Source organism: Ammodytes marinus, assembly GCF_949987685.1.
Source record: "Ammodytes marinus genome assembly, chromosome: 13".
Classification (NCBI taxonomy): Eukaryota; Metazoa; Chordata; class Actinopteri; order Uranoscopiformes; family Ammodytidae; genus Ammodytes; species Ammodytes marinus.
The window spans coordinates 6,361,524-6,380,312 of NC_137217.1; the positions used below are offsets into that span (position 1 = coordinate 6,361,524).

At 40.9% G+C, this 18,789-nt stretch overlaps 1 protein-coding gene across 2 annotated transcripts in view; it reads left to right on the forward strand.

The window, feature by feature from the left end:
• The window catches only part of LOC307259189 (neurocalcin-delta A), a 64,809-nt gene extending 47,151 nt beyond the window's left edge, over positions 1–17,658 (forward strand). For both annotated transcript variants that reach the window (XM_080038944.1, XM_080038945.1), the window contains 4 exons: positions 2,892–3,334; positions 12,188–12,293; positions 13,853–13,972; positions 15,414–17,658. In XM_080038944.1, coding sequence (XP_079895070.1) covers positions 2,957–3,334; positions 12,188–12,293; positions 13,853–13,950 — 582 coding nt within the window. In that variant the 5' untranslated portion in view covers positions 2,892–2,956 and the 3' untranslated portion in view covers positions 13,951–13,972; positions 15,414–17,658. The remainder of the gene's footprint in view (positions 1–2,891; positions 3,335–12,187; positions 12,294–13,852; positions 13,973–15,413) is intronic.
• Positions 17,659–18,789: the final 1,131 nt, after the last annotated feature.

Below are 18,789 nucleotides of genomic sequence, written 5' to 3' on the forward strand. Positions count from 1 at the left end.
AAAAAGAGCAACAAGAATAGCTGACAAAAATAGAAAGTGCTAAAATAAATAAATCGCAAACGTCACAGCTGTCACAACCACCAAGGCATGGTAGAATTAATGCTACACAGTGCATCAATACAGTCAAAGGACACAAGTCAAAACATGTTACAGAACAACCATTTCTCTAACTCAATATAAAGTTGACATAAAATCAAGATTCAAGGCACATACTACAATGAGTATGGGGAAGAGATATAAAACCAAGACATAAAACTAATTCAATCAATAAATAAAACAAAGTGGCAAATCGCTAAAAATCACTTAGCATTAAAGCTGGGGTATGTGATTTCTGATTGGTCAAAATTAACATGAGCGGTACACTTTGACCAATCAGAGCGAGGCTCCGATTCTTTAAAAAAAAAAAAATCTGATTCTCTGTTCTTATTGGCTGTTGGGACTGTCCATTCACTTTGGCACGACTTTGTTGGTGTAGAGCATGTCAGGGAGGGACCATAGGGGAGGGAACAAAGAGAACAAGTGGAGCGGTTGAGGTATTTGGACTCCAATCTCTATCCCATCTGCTATTTTCTCCCCAAATCCTCCACCCCAGCTTTAACCTAATAAGAGGTGATCATTTGACCCTTCAAGTAACAGCCCTCCACCTGAAGGAAGCCTTTGTAGGGCATCAAAAAATGAAATAAATGGCTGCCATTTTGTGACAAATGTATAGTTGGAACCCCTTAAAGAGTATGTAATTTTCTCAAACTTGAGGAAAAACATTACATCTGTAATTCAATTTTGAGTGCATAAAGACTTATGATAACACGCATACCAAAATATGAGCGTGTATAAATACTCCCATACACAGAGAGAGCATGGTTAGTGTATTGAGAGCACAATCTCACTGAGAGCAGCAGCAGGCACTTCCTGTTTGTGTCACCAAAAGGACAGATAAAAAAACACGCTCAACTCCTACACTGTCTTGTCACGTTTCGCCTCGCTGTCTATATCTCTATTCTCTAACTTTTTCCTTTTTTGGAGAGATCAAGTCTGGGGAAACCCAAAGTGGCCAATATGACATAAATAAGATATTGACATCAATAATCATACAGACAATATCTACAATAATTATACCATTGCAAAATAACCCAATCTCAAACTAATATTTTAAAATATTATCTACATTTTTTTATGTATATTTTTTTACTTTGCGTTACAATTCTTCCAAACGATCACCTGTTGGCTAATTCAGTCTGCAGCAACGGCCAATCACAGAACTGGCTCTGCCCTGTTTAGGCTTCCCTTGTCACTTTGCAGTTAGTGGTCATCTATGGAATCATAGATTTGAACATAAGTTATTGATCAAATGTAATGATACCATTCCATTTGAATGCACCAAGTGTGCGTCATAAACTAACTAGGACAAAGGCTCTTTGAAACATCGTGACATAAGTATATAAGTATGTCATTAAGTAATTTAAGTCTTATTGAGGTGTTTAATGACCCTACTATCCAAGTCATCCTATAATTTCTCTGCTCTCAGTCACCATTCAACATGGCAACTAGAGCTAGCAAACACTTTTATGAGCATCATGACTTTTATTGTCAGACAGCCATAAAATGGGCCTTTATAGAGGCTCATCTGCATGTTGATGATGACCCATAAGCATTACCCTTGTGAGTAAAATGTTATATTTCTCACTTCACATGAACATTTAAATGGACTGCAAACACTGATTATAAAGCTGTATCCTGTTCATAAAGAAATTCTATACAAAGATGTGTTTGATATGGCAGCTCCAGGAAGAGAATTCAATTGTTTTTCCAGAGGTTATGAATCTGATTGACTGCGCCACCTTTTTTCCCATTGCAGCTGTGTTTAGTGTGTGTAGAGAGATTTATAGACTTATTAAACCTATATTGGGCTCATGGCGCAGTGTGTACTCAGAATACACACTGCTGTTTTCCATGGAAAGTTCCAAGAGTTTGTAAAAAAGGGAGTGATATTAGTCCTGATAAAGTCTAAAGGAAGGGTTGCCGACATGTATGCTTCATACCTCAGTTAAGCCGCTTGCAGACACAACAGCTGTGTCCTTGGCTTTGCCTGGTACAGCCGGTCCTTTGTACAATTCAAAGGTAATCAGTTTTTAACCACAGAAAGGACACATCTGAATGTCCCAGTTATTCCTATTCTTTTCATTATACCAGTAATATGAGCAGTAAATGCAGGCGCAGCAGGGCAGAGAGAACCGGACACTCAATGTCAGAATAGCTAATAATGTTAAAGGTCACATATTATGCTCACTTTCAGTTACTAAATTGCAATTTGGGTTTCTACTAGAAACTGTTTTCATGGTGGTTTCAAAAACCCCTTCCTATTTCTAAGTGTCATTGGTACTGAATGTCCTCTTTTAAGCCTCTGTCTGAAACGCTCTGTTTTAGAGCCGGCCTCCTTGAGCTCTGCCTAAAAAAGCCCTTGCTGCAGGGATGCTTATTACAGGTGTATGTAGTACTACGTTAAGTTCGTTATAAAAAGGGGTGTGGCTCCTCCCCTCATGATGTCATAAGGAAAAAGAGAAATCTGACTTTTGAACACAGGCTTCCAGAAAGGTGGAGGTGGAGAAAAAGAGAGGGTTGTTTTTTTCTCTAGACACACCAGGGACCCATTTTAATGTTGAAAAAGTGCATTTTGCATAACAGGTGACCTTTAAGAAAGACCTTCTTGAAATATAAATGTACAGTATAGTGGTATATTTGCATGAGAGCAAAGCAGAATGTTATATTCTTTTCACGTCTATCCTTCAGCCTAGATTTAAAAAAGCTCAATAGAATACTTTAAATGGTCTGTAAACTGTTATACAATTTTTCTAAACCAAAACCTTCTCCCTTTCCCTCCCTGTATTCCCCAGCTGTGAGCCTGAGCGACTGACGGGGACCGGACAGACATACAGACATAAAGACAGACAGACAGACCATGGGGAAGCAGAACAGCAAGCTGCGTCCCGAGTTGATGCAGGACCTGCTGGAGAGCACGGACTTCACGGAGCATGAGATCCAGGAGTGGTACAAGGGCTTCCTGAGGGACTGCCCAAGTGGGAACCTCTCCATGGAGGAGTTCAAGAAGATCTACGGGAACTTCTTCCCCTACGGAGACGCCTCCAAGTTTGCGGAGCACGTCTTCCGCACCTTCGACGCCAACGGGGACGGCACAATAGACTTCAGGGAGTTTATCATAGCGCTCAGTGTGACATCACGGGGCAAGCTGGAGCAGAAGCTGAAGTGGGCCTTTAGTATGTACGACCTGGACGGAAACGGCTACATCAGCAAATCTGAGATGCTGGAGATCGTACAGGTGAGTGACAAAGCATTACAGCATGCTGAACCGCTTAGCTTAAAGGCATACTCAGTCAATGTTAATCCAGAAGACTTTTTTCAAGATCAGCTAATATCTACTCACCATGTAAAAAGTTGGGTGTTTATTTATTTTTTTTTGCATTTTTTTTTGCATTTTTCAAGCTTTTTTTATTAAATAGTACAGAGTTGAAATGGGGAGACAGAGAGAGAGGGGGGATGACATGCAGTAAAGGTCCACTGGTCGGATTCGAACACGCGAACACTGCAACGAAGGCTGGAGCCAATATGGTACACGCTCTATTCACTACGCCACCTGAGCGTCCAAAAGTTGGGTGTTTAAACAGCGATCTTGCGTACTGGTCGGGTTAGTATAAACATAAACAAACCTTCTCTGGAGATCGCGTAACCCACCTTGTAAGGCGAGACACTGCAGGTAAATAAAGTACCATTTTTAACTTATAGATATCATCGTGAAACTTAACCAGTTGGTTACTTACATTAAAACAATTGTTTTTTTCTATTACACTTATTCAGAAATGCTTGAAGAAATCTGCAGATTTGGCAATATCTAACTAAATGTGTGTAAAATGTGAATCTATTTTTAAAAAACAGAAAAATCCAGCAATTTTTTCAACAAATTAGAGTCCAAAGTTTCTACAGAGCAGATGTGTCTGAAATAATACAGAATTACACAAGCATTAAGAAAAGCTCCATCACATGGGAACATCAAGTGTTGTCAACTGTTACATTAGCCAGGACAGTGACTGTTAAACACTGTTGTACTAAGAGCACTGCCACGGTATCCATAACACACTCTTTATGACACTTGAAAAGACCGTGCTACATGAGGACGTACAGCTCTGCTCCCTCCACAGAGGAGTATGATGCAGACGCCTCCATTCAACAAATGATTTTCTGTTATAATGCCAGCAGTGAAATGTCAGTGTATCTACAAGATGCATTTAGTTATCAAGATGAATTGGAAATGTTCCCTGTCCTTCCAATGAAAGCCATTTTGGAAACAGTGAGGAATCCATTAGGTTTTCTCCTTAAAAATACTCTTATCTTTCTCAGGGGATGGGATAGATTTTCCATCTGCTCTGCCACAAATGGAACTAGAGCTTAGCCTCATACTTACACGCCTGCTAAAACACCTACTGTTTACTGTATGTGCTCCTCAGTTTAAAAGGTTAGCTTGTCGTCCTCTATTAAGACTGTATTAAGTCTATTGTGTTTATGTGAGCATGTTTTATCTAGTACAAGCATTAGCATATTTTCTTAAGCTTAGCAGGTTTCTTTTATAGCTGCCAAAGAACAGCCTAATGCTGGAAAGATTAGGAGCAAATGTTTATAATGAGTCCCTGACAGTGTTAAAAGCCCGGCATGCTTACCTGTGTTATTCTTTAAGGTAATGGAGGTAAATGTCAACGCACAGAAGGCAATTATGTGTGTTAAACAATATTACAGATGTGTTATTTTTAAATCCGACCAATTTGAGAAACCCGGCTTATTTTTAAATGAGATGTCAAATTTTATTTCCAGATTATCATAAGATTGAATCCTGTTTTGTCTCTGTGGAACAGTTGTGCTCTAAGTTTACTATATAAGAACTTTAAACTGTGTCTAGGCTGTGCATCACGTCACAGCTCATTTAAAAACAAGAAAGAAAGAAAAGGACAAGGGGAAAAGGGGAGCATCGGGTGACATTTCCTGCACATGTAAACGGACTAAATGCTCACACACACACACACACACACACACACACACACACACACACACACACACACACACACACACACTTTACATTGGTGTGTGTTGGTATTTGTAAGGACTTCCCTCACTTTTTGTCTTGCTTCCTCTTATGTTTTTGGGTTGTCCTTACGTACGTCATTCCAAACGTACTCCATGCCATTCTTCTGAACGCAATATGTCATGAACGCTTTGAGGGAATTTCGTCAAATTTGGCTCAAACTAACACTTTGATTAGAGGAACAAAGGTCAAAGGTCACTGTGACCTGGCCTGGCATTTTTTTTTTTCATAAACAATTTTTATTGAATTTTATTTATTTTTCAAACAAACATCAAACATTTATAACCCCCACCCACCCCACACCCCAAACAATCCTTGGACATTCTAACCTGGCGTATTTTGATACCATATCTCAAGAACGCTTAGAGGGTGTTTGCACCAATATCGACTAACTCAAAGATGAACTGAATAGATTTTGGAGGTCAAAGGTTACTCATTGTATCTTCTTAGGAGCTTTACCTTCTTAGATCATTGCCTACCACCACTGTACTTTCACCATTATGCAATTTTATGCTTTGCGGAGGCATATAACTGCAAGGCGGTAGTTGTAGTTTTCACCTTTTTTCACCTCTCGTTGAGTAAACTTCTTCATTGTAGAGACAACAGTCTCTGTCATGTATGTCAGCAGTCTTTCATTCTCTCCACCACTCTGCTCCAGAGTATGGGCCCCGTGCAGCATCAATACACCTCATCACAGAACCAGCAGGGACGCACCAACAAGTGCACCTGAGTCTGCCACCGTTGTCTGAAATCAGACCCCCAAAAGCCACAGAGTAATTCAAGTGTGTGTGTGTGTGTGTGTGTGTGTGTGTGTGTGTGTGTGTGTGTGTGTGTGTGTGTGTGTGTGTGTGTGTGTGTGTGTGTGTGTGTGTGTGTGTGTGTGTGTGTGTGTGTGTGTGTGTGTGTGTGTGTGTGTGTGTGTGTGTGTGTGTGTGTGTGTGTGTGTGTGTGTGTGTGCTCTCGACATAGAGGGTCATTAACCACAAAGTGACATTCTCTCCTGCATGTGAAATAGATGGAGGCTGAGGCTTGGTGATGTTAGCAACTGTTAGCTCGGTCCCACAGCCTCTATCTATCTCTCTGCTTTTATGTCTTCTGCTTGGTTTACTCCCCCTGCCATTTGTTTTAAACAGTTTATTCTAAAGACATTTTTTTGTTTGTACCAGCGGCTCACTGTCTCCCATCTGCCTGCGAACCATTGCTCTAATGCAGAACGGTTTCTATTCCAACAATGGTGCAACACAGCTAGAGATTGTAATAGTTATTAAGTAATTAAAACAATAGTAAAAAAAAACAATAGTCATTTTTTGGACACTTTTGGTTAGCGTAAACACAACATTGACATATAATCCCCCTATAATGTCGATATGACAAATTTAGGTTTGTTTCCCCTAAACAATGAAAGTCCAACTATTCACTGGGAAGGTGTTGAATATACTGTATATAATATAATAATAATATAGAATATCCATTTTCAGAGTTTTTTTTTTGCTGAAAAGTGCTTGCAGCATCGACAAACGCTGCCGATGAGAGCAGTAGGAGTGAACCAAAACAGTGGAATTGCAGGCCGTGAAATAAACCACTGAGCTGAAAAGCACTTAAAACCTGTGTACATCTGAGAACAACTGCTCTCGTGTTGTTCATCACAGAACTTTGGTTTGTAATTATAATATTTAGATGTATTTTGTTTTTTCAGCGCACTCTGCTTCACTCATGCTACAGGTACAGGAGCTGTAGAGTTGTGCTAATCGAGCCATTTTCTCCGATTCCTTCCTTAGCCAAGGCCAGTCGAATACATTTTCTTTTTATAATGCTTGACATGCGCCCACATATCATCTCTTCAGGGTCAATTTAGACCACAGTGACTCAGACTTCAGCTTGTCACTTCTTTATACATCTTGACGACATAAACACACATAAACACTGAATAGAAAGCTATGACTCAGTGGCTCATGCTCGGCTGTCTGCAGTCAATTCAAGTAAATATACTAGTATATAATATAATATAATAGTTGACTTAATGACAGGATTAGTATGAGTCCATGGGATTGTTTAGCTTACAAAATGCTTACAAAAAAGCTGTGTTGTATGTAGTTCTAAACCCAAATTTGATTGAACCTTTTTATAGTGTGTAAGCAGGAGCTCTGTATGCTACATATTAGATCAGGCAGAGCCATTCCTCGTGGCTCAAATGCAGTTTGAGAAAGAGCCCAGGGCCATCTCGGTTTGTCTCTCTCGTTCTCACACACTCTGAGAAGCATTTTATACACACTCACACACACACACACACACACACATACACACAGAGAGTACTCATCTATCTATGTATGTACTGCCTCCCTGCATTCAGCCGCTTGACTCCCCTGCTTCAAAGCCATCACCTCAGGCGGCCTTCAGAGAAAAGTTTTCAGGTGGCGCTGACTTCTGCAAGTAACTCCTGAAGTTCAAATCATGCCTGAGCTCAAGGTCTCAGAGTGAAGTCTGCAGCTTAATGTGATCACAGTGTCTGCTGTCAGTGGTATCACGGGGCAAATTGACAGGTGGCTCTCATAAAGCCTGGCTTCTGCCATTTTCGGCTGCATATCTGGGTGCTAGTTGTGATGGTAGCAAGCTACGCAAAGCAGCTCAGACATTCCTCTACCGACTGCCTCACCCTAAGAGCAACATAACATTCAGGAGCTTCAGTGTTATCACTGATGTCTCATTTATTTAGTATGTATGTATGTATTAGCATTTGGTTCGCTGTCTTGTTTCCTGTGCGCAAATTTGGAACTTGTGTGAATGCAGATGTGCTCTTGTAATATGTTTTTAAGAGCATACAGGTCTGCGTGAGTGCTGAAGTATGAACCAATCTTTATATATCATCCATAATAACATGAAATTTGATGTGAACACGGACATGCTGTGCAAGAAGGGCCAGCAACGCCTTTACTGCCTTAGGAACTTAGCTGGATTCAATGTTGACAAAAGCCTGTTGAAACTGTTTTACTGTGCGTATATACATTCTGTCATCTCCTTCTCTGTCATCTGCTGCTACGGTAACCTCTCTATCCAGGATAAAAATTCTCTTGGGAAAATTGTTAAAACTTCCTCTAAAATTACTGGCATCCATTGAGAGCCTCGATCCCTTTTACAGCAGACAGCTGCTCAAGAAAGCTTTTCCCATTCGACAAGACAGTGCCCATCCACTCAACTCAGAGTACATGTTGTTGCCATCTGGCCTTTGTCTGTGTGTCCCTAAGATCACCAAAAACAAATACAAGTATTCTTTTGTCCCTGCATCCATTAGGGCAATCAATGAGTCCAGCAGCAGGTAAATGTTGCTGATGCTGATTTGATTTTGAAGCACTTTATGTCTCCTCAGGCTTGTGTACATACTGTTGTGTTTTGTGTCCATTGTTGTCTTGTATTGTCGTGTGTTTTTAAACCACTACCTCATATGCTGTATAAAAATTTGCATTCATCTGACATTTAATAAAAACTTTGAACCTTGAACCTATATATATTAGTAATATTCCTTTTCTCGACCATACAGCCTTTATTGTTGTTCAGTAGAGACATTTATAGCTATTTTAACCATTTAAAAGCCAATTATCCACATGTATTTTGTCTCTGTCACGGACGTGGTCCAGAACACCACTATTATTGTGGCCAGCACTTAAAATGCTCCAGTCATCTCCATGTTAACTGTTCACGTTTGCCTCCATTTGCTGTAGTGACTGTTAGCCTGCGTGTCACTCCAGCTATCTATGCTCTCTCCTGCAGTGTGTATAAATGCTGCTGATGCTCATAATTAGCCTTGCTGTGGGGGTAATTGAATGAGAAGGATGGCAGCTAGTAACCTGGCTCTTCTTCTTCAGATAATGACTGTATCTGAACACGGGGAGAAACATGAGAGTCTCATCCATTCCTCAATAGCTGATTGTCTAACCTCTGTCTACCTTTTCATCTGACATGTGGCGCTATCGTCAGGAGCACAGGGAATTCATTGTCTCAATTGGCAAACAAAAAGGGGAGGGATAGAGCATTCATACTGGTCGTTTAATTTGATGGAAAACAGAATAGACAGACAGACAGACAGACAGACAGACAGACAGACAGACAGACAGACAGATAGATCGCTGTTGAGGGAGTTAAAGTAGTCACGGGCAACAAGACTCGTGATGCCCGTGATGTGTATGTGTGCTCATTACCACACGGTGCTCAGCTGGCTCTGTCGGAGCAAATAAGTGGAGCCCTTCCCTCACCCTCTTCCTTTCCCTCTCTCTCTTAAAGCCCCTGGAAACCCAAATCAAAAAGAATCCTTCTAACTTTGAAATCAGGGCGGTTATGTGCACGAACATTCTATAAAAAGGAGGTTTTATAATATTTGTGAATATTAGTTTTCAGTCAGATGTTTGTAAAAGCGTATTTATTAAGAAACCCAACTTCCATATCATGTATTTATTTTCTACTTATTTTAGACCAGCTTTGTTTCCAGATGCTTTAAACTCTGCCCTTCTATCTGCTCCATTACCTTTACTTGATGTTGCTTTCCTTTCTCACTCTCATCCATAAGTGTCCAGGTAATAGCCTAGTCCACAGCTGCGGCTCAGTAGCTATGCATCATTCTCACCCCTCTGTATATCCTCACTTAACCGTAACACAGGCTGTTTCCATCTCCGCGGGAGGCGGTGTGGTGCTATTGTCTGGAGGCTGCCTGATGAAAGGCTATGAAAAGAACTGTGTACTTTCTCCTGTGTATTCTCTGTGAGCCATACTTGTGTTAAGAGGTGAGAGGGGAGGTGGAGACAGCAGCTGGCAGGTTGTCATGTGTGAAAGAGAAAAAGAATGCAGACCCACCACGACCAATTAAGACAAAAGTGGTGGTGTTTGGATACAGGGAGAGGAATGATCCCAGTGTGTCATTTATTATCTGTAGCATGTTTCCACTGAAAACATACATTCTTTTATAAGGCTGACTGGTCACTGTCGTTTTTAGCCAGAGTGAAACAAAAAGAAGGAAGTTGTTTTGGACTATTTTCAGCTTTTATTGCTTGAATCATTTCCTGAGTCAAGATTTCTTGTTGTCATGGTTCTGACTTGAGTCAAGTGATCTCTACCCCACTATGGTGTAGACCTTACTATCAAGCTCTGCTTATTATCACCAACAATATGCTCAGCACGCAATAGCTGCTCAAAATATTGCTTTCTGCTTTTGTAGACTGTAACATTGGTAACAGAAACTAACCGCCTTACATAAGGTTACCAGAGACCATTTATAATATACCATGATTTAAAGTTCTATAAAACTGAACATGAATCTTGTCTGAACGAGTTGATAAGTGATTCATTGTAATTGCCTGCTCACATAAAAATGAATGTTTGAAGAATGAAAGAATTGGAAAGGGTTCCAAAGTTCTTACCTAATATGTTTTGTAATGCTGTTGTCAGCCAGTGTGACTCACCGATGTGTGTTCATATTTTTTGGGCAACAATGGAACTATTTGGTTGTGTCTGCTCTCAGAGCCCTGTGTGTAGTCAGTAATATTGAGAGCGTTATCAGCTCCAGATCGCTTCCCTTCTTATTGGCTGCTTGTCATTCCTTGGATTAAGACATGTTCTCCCATGTGTTTGCTCTGGATTAGACTAACAGCCGGATCCCCAACATGTTATATTGGCTCAATGTCCTTAATGCTCACTGTAGTTCTGAAGGATTTGGATAAATAACTGACCCCAGTCCTAATGAAGTGTCCCTCAGCTCCACTGCCTTGCTAATGTGTACTAGGACTAGATGGCCTCACCAGCACCTATTTAAAGCTCTGGCTTCTTCTCTGTAATCACCAGCAGCCCTCCTCTGTTCACATGTCAGCTCCCATTGCCCTCAAACACGCCTCCTTATTAGAGACTGAGAGAGTGGGCTGGGATTTTCACTGTTTACCCGCCAAACAGCCTGCAATGCAACACAGAGCAAGGGAGACACAACACTGATAAATAGTCTGTGAGGGATTCTGTACTGTAATGTCTGTGTGTTTGTCTCAACGCCTTCCGACTTTAACCATAATGTAATCAGGGAACACACGTTCTCATCTGGATGTGTGTATTGTCTCACCTGTGTGTTTGTCTTTGTTGTGACACGGCAGAATAAATGTAACTTTCATCAGTAATTGAGATATCACAGAGGCATGTGTTACATAGGAGCCTGTGTGTGGCAGCCTCCACTGTGTTTCTTTCCTGGGTCTTTTGATGTATTTATGCTCTTACTGAACATCCAGAAAATTGTGTTTTCTGTTAGCTATGGAGGCACACAAGGTTCGCAAAAATATAGAAATGTCATATAGTGTGTGTGTGTGTGTGTGTGTGTGTGTGTGTGTGTGTGTGTGTGTGTGTGTGTGTGTGTGTGTGTGTGTGTGTGTGTGTGTGTGTGTGTGTGTGTGTGTGTGTGTGTGTGTGTGTGTGTGTGTGTGTGTGTGTGTGTGTGTGTGTGTGTGTGGGTGGGTGTGTCCATGATAGCTAGTATTACTTATGTTGTGGGGACATGTTTCTGTTTACACAGTGATATTGGGGGGACGTGCCTTCCTTTTGGGGACAAAATGAAAGTCCCCATAACATAATAATGATATTTTTGGGTGAAGACTTGCTTTAAGGTAAGGGTAGACTTTAGGTTTAGGTTTAGGTTAAGGTTAGGGTTAGGCAAGTCGTGGTTATTGTTAGGGCAAGTCTCCAGGAAATGAATGGAACTCTATGTAATGTCCTCGGAAGTGATGAAAACACAATAGGCTATATATGTAAAATATATTTCCATGGTAACCTATAGTTATTATGTATTTTACACATTATATAGTTCCTAAGTGATCCCAGTCTGTATTTCCTTAGATAAAAATGATCCACACAGTGATGTATATCGTTTTTATACTCGTGGCTAGAAGAAGAGCACAGGTGCCAGTACATGAACCAATGCAGAGCCGTGACATCCCTAGAGGTGTTAGCTGGTGGTGCCAGAATACCTTGAGTCAATGGGTCGATCACTGATCATGTGAGCTCTCCTGTGTCTCTCTGTAGGCCATCTATAAGATGGTTTCCTCTGTGATGAAGATGCCTGAGGACGAGTCCACACCGGAGAAGAGGACAGAGAAGATCTTCAAGCAGATGGACACCAACAGAGACGGTAGGACAACCTCACCTCACCCGATGCTTCTTTAAAATGTGTGTGTGTGCGTGTGCGCGTGCGTGCGTGCGTGCACCAGCTGTAACTCAGTGTCATTCAGTACCAAGAAAGAAAGAAGAAGAAAAAACTCTGCGTCCAGCCCACATTGATTCTGTTTGGATAATGTATCATTAAAACCTTGTCCTTTTGCTGCATTACGAAGAACTACAAAATGCTATGGATGTACAGTATACCATTGACTGGTGGATTGGTGGATTTGAAAGGAAATGGGTCAGAACTGGCATTTACATTGCAGATGTATTGAACAGCTTGTCACCGCCACCTGGCTAGCTTTCCAGCAGCTGTTGTTATTGTGCAAAGCCGGCCTGGTTTTCCACTACAGAGGCACTCACAGAGCCCTCCAGCCTCAAGTAGCCATCCATTGACCAACACATTCACAACTCGCCTGCCATTCTAGTCAAGAGAGTGCATATATATACAGCTGTGAGGAAAAAGTGAGGGTAATGTTACAGCTTGTTAGGAGGCGGAAAAAAGTGTAGAAAGATACCTGGACAAGGAACTGTGCTGTCTTCTAAGCATCTGGTACAAAGGCAACAGGAGTCAGACTATAGCCAGGGTGGACATGAAGGAGAGTCACCTCAACACTGCCACCTGTTGGTGAAAAGTGGAGCAGCATTAGGATGCTCTGGTTCAAGAGGCTTTAAAGTGAGAACAATCACAAAGAATCGTTCACATTCACTTTGAAATGTGTGTTTTGTCATTAGCATTTTACTAAAATGATTTCAAAAACGTTTACTGAGGAGAAAGGTTATTAAAAAACAGGTTATTTAATGCTCATAATACAGCCTGATCCGACATGAACAGGTTGAGTGGAGCGCTGGTATGAGGCATAGTTCTGTCAGTGTTAGTAAATACTCTGATTTGCATGTGTTGAAATGCAGTGCAACGCATGCTGTGTACTATAGAAGTATGTAGGATATATTTTGTACATGTACTGTATATTTCCTTTACAGCCCTGGGCCCTACAGACCAGTTGCTGTTCTCTTTTCATATTTATTATAGAAGTATATTGCTAAAATAAATATTTTGAGACCCTTTACTGTTTTCTACAGAAGAGTATAAGGGCCACATCATGTGATCTTTTTTCATTATGCACTTTGTGAATAAAGTCAAATTGTTGAGATTGAAAATAAACTGTGGTGAAGTTGGGAAGATGTTGTAATGGCCTCATTTTAGCCAAACAAATTGTCCTCTAAGCAAGACTAATAAGAGCTCTCTATGCGCAGCTGGCTGTGATACGAGAGCGGCATCTAATACATTCAACACTGAAGCACAAAAAGATTCAGTACCTTCACTCTTATTCAGTGCAGTGCTAGTCGAGCTCAGAGGACGTCTACTTTTGGTAGAAATGAGATTGTAGTAAAGATGCATCATTTTATTCTCGGCCCTAATACTCTTCTGTAGTTACCTGCTATGCACTGACATATCAATGACACACATCATTTCTCTTAATTATTATATAATATATATAATATGATTTGGCGTTGCTTGTGTTGTAGGTAAACTGTCTCTGGAGGAGTTCATCAAAGGAGCAAAGAGCGACCCCTCCATCGTGCGCCTGTTGCAGTGTGACCCCAGCAGTGCTGGACAGTTCTAAGGCTGAGGCAGCAACAACACATGTAAGCCTCACACTCTCCACCTGCACTACAGCTCACAGAGTTAGCCGGATAGGCACAGTTTGACACAGCCATTGGTAGGTAAGGGGGAGGTTCAGCCTCATGAATAAAAGGTGCTTCTCCTCCAGCTGTGGTACCTCCTTGGCAGTGAAGACCCAGCCAGAGGGAAGCAGTTCAGAGGCTGGGTGCACTGTGCAGGATGTGGGAGGTCTCTTCCACCAGATCTCTGTCTTTGTGACTATTTATACTTATCTATTATCAAACCTAGCCATGTTGCTCCACATATCTCCCTGTATGTTGTGCTTCTGCTTATGTTCAACATATGTCACTGTATTTTGATGAGATTAACTAGCATAAAGGGAAGCTGTAGTATCATCAGCTGTAGTGCCTGGAACAGCGCTCCGTTCCATAACTTATTAATTCATTGGAACATCTCACATTCTGTCCTCTGTTTTCATTTCACTGCGTAAATCTGAAAACACGGAAATCGCTGCTATTGACTGGTGCGCTGCAAGGCAGCGACTTCCTGTTCTTATCTGCTTAAAAATAAAAGTCAACTCGCGTTTGGCTAGTAACAGGCTTTTAATGTGAAGGTGCACAGGAGATATGTTCGCACAAGCAGTAACTTAACTGCATACAGAAAGCCGTGTACTGGTGGTGGTGACAAGAGTGTAGCAGACGTTAGAAAAGCCGCCCGGCGAACACACATCTTTCACCAGCCAAAGAGGCGTACTACCTTACTCGCCTAAGAGTTTTTACTTTTATATTTTATATGATATTACCCGCATTTGGCGAGTGTTAATGTAGAGCCTTCTAAGCAGTGTTGTGCATCGCTCCTCCTTGTCTATGAGACAGTAGCCTATCTCGTCAACCTAGACTTGTAATTATCTTCGGACGTAATGCATTTTAATAGCAAATGCGATTAAAACTGTGGCACTGTACAGCCCTGTATGTTAACTTGTTTGAACCCCACCGGTTAAAAACACCAATGCAAACGGAAATGATGTACGTGTTGATTTACATACAGAGCGGGTTGTAATCCGATCACAAGTAGACATAGAAGTCACATGTGAAAAGACAAGTGTGAACACACGGATTGAGAGCTGACCACCTTTGATCGGATTACCAAAATCACATCATAATCCCAGGTGGAAACAGGGCCTAGGTGTAAGACTTAGTCTCACACGTAGCACTACGCCCATATGGTGCAACAGGCATACATTCTACGTAGGGCTTAAGGATCATTTTACACCCAGCCTAGTCTTACCCCTGGATGTATGTGTAGAAGACCTCGCTGCCCCCGTTCTCTTTTCTATTCTACAATCATTCCCCAAACCAGGAAAGGCAACAGAGTGTATATTTAATCACCAACCGATGATAGTGACTACACTTGTAATCGCAGCCCTTGCTAACCTGACTGTCCTTTCCGCCTGTCTCCCTGCAGTGCTTGTTTGGGTGACTCTGAATGCCCATAACCCTCCACTAAGGAGCAGACTGATGATGAAGAAGACAGGCCTTCACTGGGCCACTGAGGACTTCTAAGACAGGAACAGGAGCCACATTCTCCACTTGACCCCCCTACCACCACCCCCTCCCCTTAAGCTGTTTATTTAAACCCTCCAAACACAGACTCAACTTGAAGACTTTTTCCCAAACCTTCTGATTGTATTTGACCCAGGATCCCTCAGTTCCTGCTACAGGCCTGTCCCAGTGTAAAGAAGGTCCACAGTAGGTTGTGTGTGTGTATATATCTGGTTAAAATCTCTGTATCAGTGTCTGTGCTTGGCTCTCTGTGTGTCCTCCGAGGCTCAGGCCGGGGCAACACAGAGCCTCTGTCACTCTAATGTGTCCCATAGACAGAGTGTGTGCATGAGACTAGAGAGAGAGAGAGAGAGAGAGAGATGATGGTGTTGAATAGCAGGACACGTTGTAGGTGGGATTATTAAAACCTGGACTGGTGAGGTTTTTTACCTCACGCTGAGCGAGTACTGCTTTTAGTTTCCCTCTTTTTCTACTGTGCGAATGTGTACTGTACGTGTATTTTTGCAAAACTTGATAGACTGTGTTTCATATTTTTTGTGCCGGGGCCAAAAAGAAAAAAAGAATAATTACATGAAGGTGTAATCATTGCAGCCCCAAGCAGTAGTTTGATTTTGTGAACTCTCACTGACGTAAACGAAGGATGAAACGCATCCTTTTTTATCCATCATCTGTTCCAGTGGTTTTTCATATCAGAGAGAGGTGTGTCATTGCGCTCTGCTCACAGGAGAATAGACTAGTCTTTTAAAAGTATTTGAGTACAGTGTAGATATATTAAAAGTGCACCAAGATTTGTAAAGCACGTTCAGATACTCCGGATCGCTCGGTTCATATAACAAATGTTGGGAAATAATAGACAAAAAAAAAGTTTGTTTATTTAAGCTGTTTTTATCAACGCAGTTTTTATTTGTCACGTTTGCTTTGTGGAGAACAAAGGCACACTTCTTCTTCACGCTCACTTTTAGATGTTTTTTTTTGAATTGCTGCATGTTGAATGGGTTGGGTAGGTGGGTGCACGGACTAAGTAACAAACAATACGAATGCATGTGACTTACGCGCATGTTTCTACGTACGTTTGTGGATATCAGTGGGCCGCGCATCCAGCTCGGAGCTGGCTTCTGTATGTTAGTATTGTCATGGTAAGTGCTACCAGTACTCAGTGTTATCGTCAGCGTATGTACTGCCAAAGCTCACACATACAATGGTATTGTAGGGAGACCAGCACACAACAATCCATACACAGAAAGAGTAAAGACACACTTTTTAATAGGGAGGCTGGGTAGTCAGAGCTGAGAGCTATTTCCCTGTTTCAGTTCAAATCATCCAATTGTATCTGTCACAGGGTCAACGCATACACCCAATGCTGATTACACTCTTAAAGAAACATTGTGTAAGCCTAGTTTACAGTGTTTCTTAAAGAGGAATGACATGCTATGGGGTCACACACCAGCATCATTGCTAGCATCCCGCTAACACAATGAATCTACCCTCGGGTATAAATAAAGTTACCTACCTACCTACCACAAACTGTTTGGCTGAATTCAAAGGGAAGGATTGGGGTTGACATGTTTTGGTCTCATCTTCTCCCCCTCTGTTCGATCACGGTGTGTGTATAGGGCTGGGTATCGGTCATAAATGTTCAAGATCGATACAAATACCGTAACCCTGACTGTGTGTGTGACTCCCCTCCCCCTGAATGTGACTCGCATTGTTTTTCCAATTAGAAAAGCTAGGAATGTTTTACTAACTGCTGTTTTCTGTGAAGAGAGAAAGATTTAAAAAAAAGATGCAAAGAAACAAAACCGAGAATCACAACTACTGCATTGATACTGGCACAATGTGTTGCTTTTATTGTATTTTTATGATTTTATATAAAAAAAAAAAAAAAAAAGTCAGGTGTAACATTTCTGTTAAAAAAAAAACACAAAATAGCATCCTGTGGTCAAGTGCCAAATAGAAAGATAAAAACAGTATTGTATACATTTATACTGTACAATTGTTATCCGTTGGACAAAATGTTTGTAACTGTTGCATTTTGTAGGTTTTGTATGGTATCCTGTATTTAGTGACTGCAGTTTTTGGAACACAGGATCCTGTTTTTTGGTCAACTTTAAAAGGCAAGAATTAAATTTACAATTTATTGTGTGCAAGCATGTGTCGTCTGCTTAATTGTTTAGTATTGTGGTTTTTAGCGAAAATGTTCAACCTATACGTTTGCTTCTCTAGTGATATGTCTCGTTACTTATGGGCCAACATGTACACATATACAATAGTATGTTAAAGAAAGCTTTGAGCTAGATGAGAAAATCACAATTCTGCATAGTTTATTATGAGGGGGAGCTTCAAGTATTATTTTTTTAACTGTTAAATGTCTCACACCCTACCTAGTTAAATACATGTTTAATTATAATGTTAAAAGAATTGTAAGGCCTTTTAATGTATGATGCTAATCTTGTTTATAAAAGAATGAAAATTTGCTGATATCACATTTTTCAAACTTTTGAATATTGATATCGTTATTGGCACCAGATACAACTGAGGGCCGTTGATAGTCAAATCATTACCTTATCAGTTATAATATAAAGTACTGCACTGAATATTTGTATCCATCTGATAACTGCACCCCATTGAATGTTGAGAACAAGAATTAAATGTTTTAACCAAATATAATTTCAACCTAGCCATTAGTTTTCTAGATATATTTTACTCAACCTTGTGGTGGCGCCAGAGGGAACGTCAGGAGTAATTTCATTTCATGGCAATCTCTCCCTTAGATGTTGAGATATGTGTGGTCACGGTGTGGACCAAAGAAGTGGACTGACCAACTAAATCACATCCCTAATATGTGGAAGCATCTCTTGAAAAAAAAAACTAGCCAGACTGAAGTGTCCTTAATTGTCATTTCAAATGATGGCTTTTGTCAGCTCAGCCTGCTTAAGTAGGATCAGTGTGACCTGTCCACACTGATCTGGAGTCTGTGGAAAGGCCCTTGATTACAGAAAGGTACAGAGAGAAATAACCTGTTGGAAAGCTGAAAAGTGATATGGCTAAAATCCCTTACATAATGCATCATAAGTGCCTTTTTTCTTCTGAAAGGTAGTAACAAGAGCAAGACTCTTGAGTAGTCAGCCCAAACAATACCACACAGTACTTATTCTGTTAATGCCTTTTATATGCTGTCTATGGTTAATGCACCCACTCCCAGCTAAATTAAAGCTACATCCAGTACCTAGACAAATTTGTCACCTTTTACAAATGTTTCTAAGTTGTAACTAATTGCT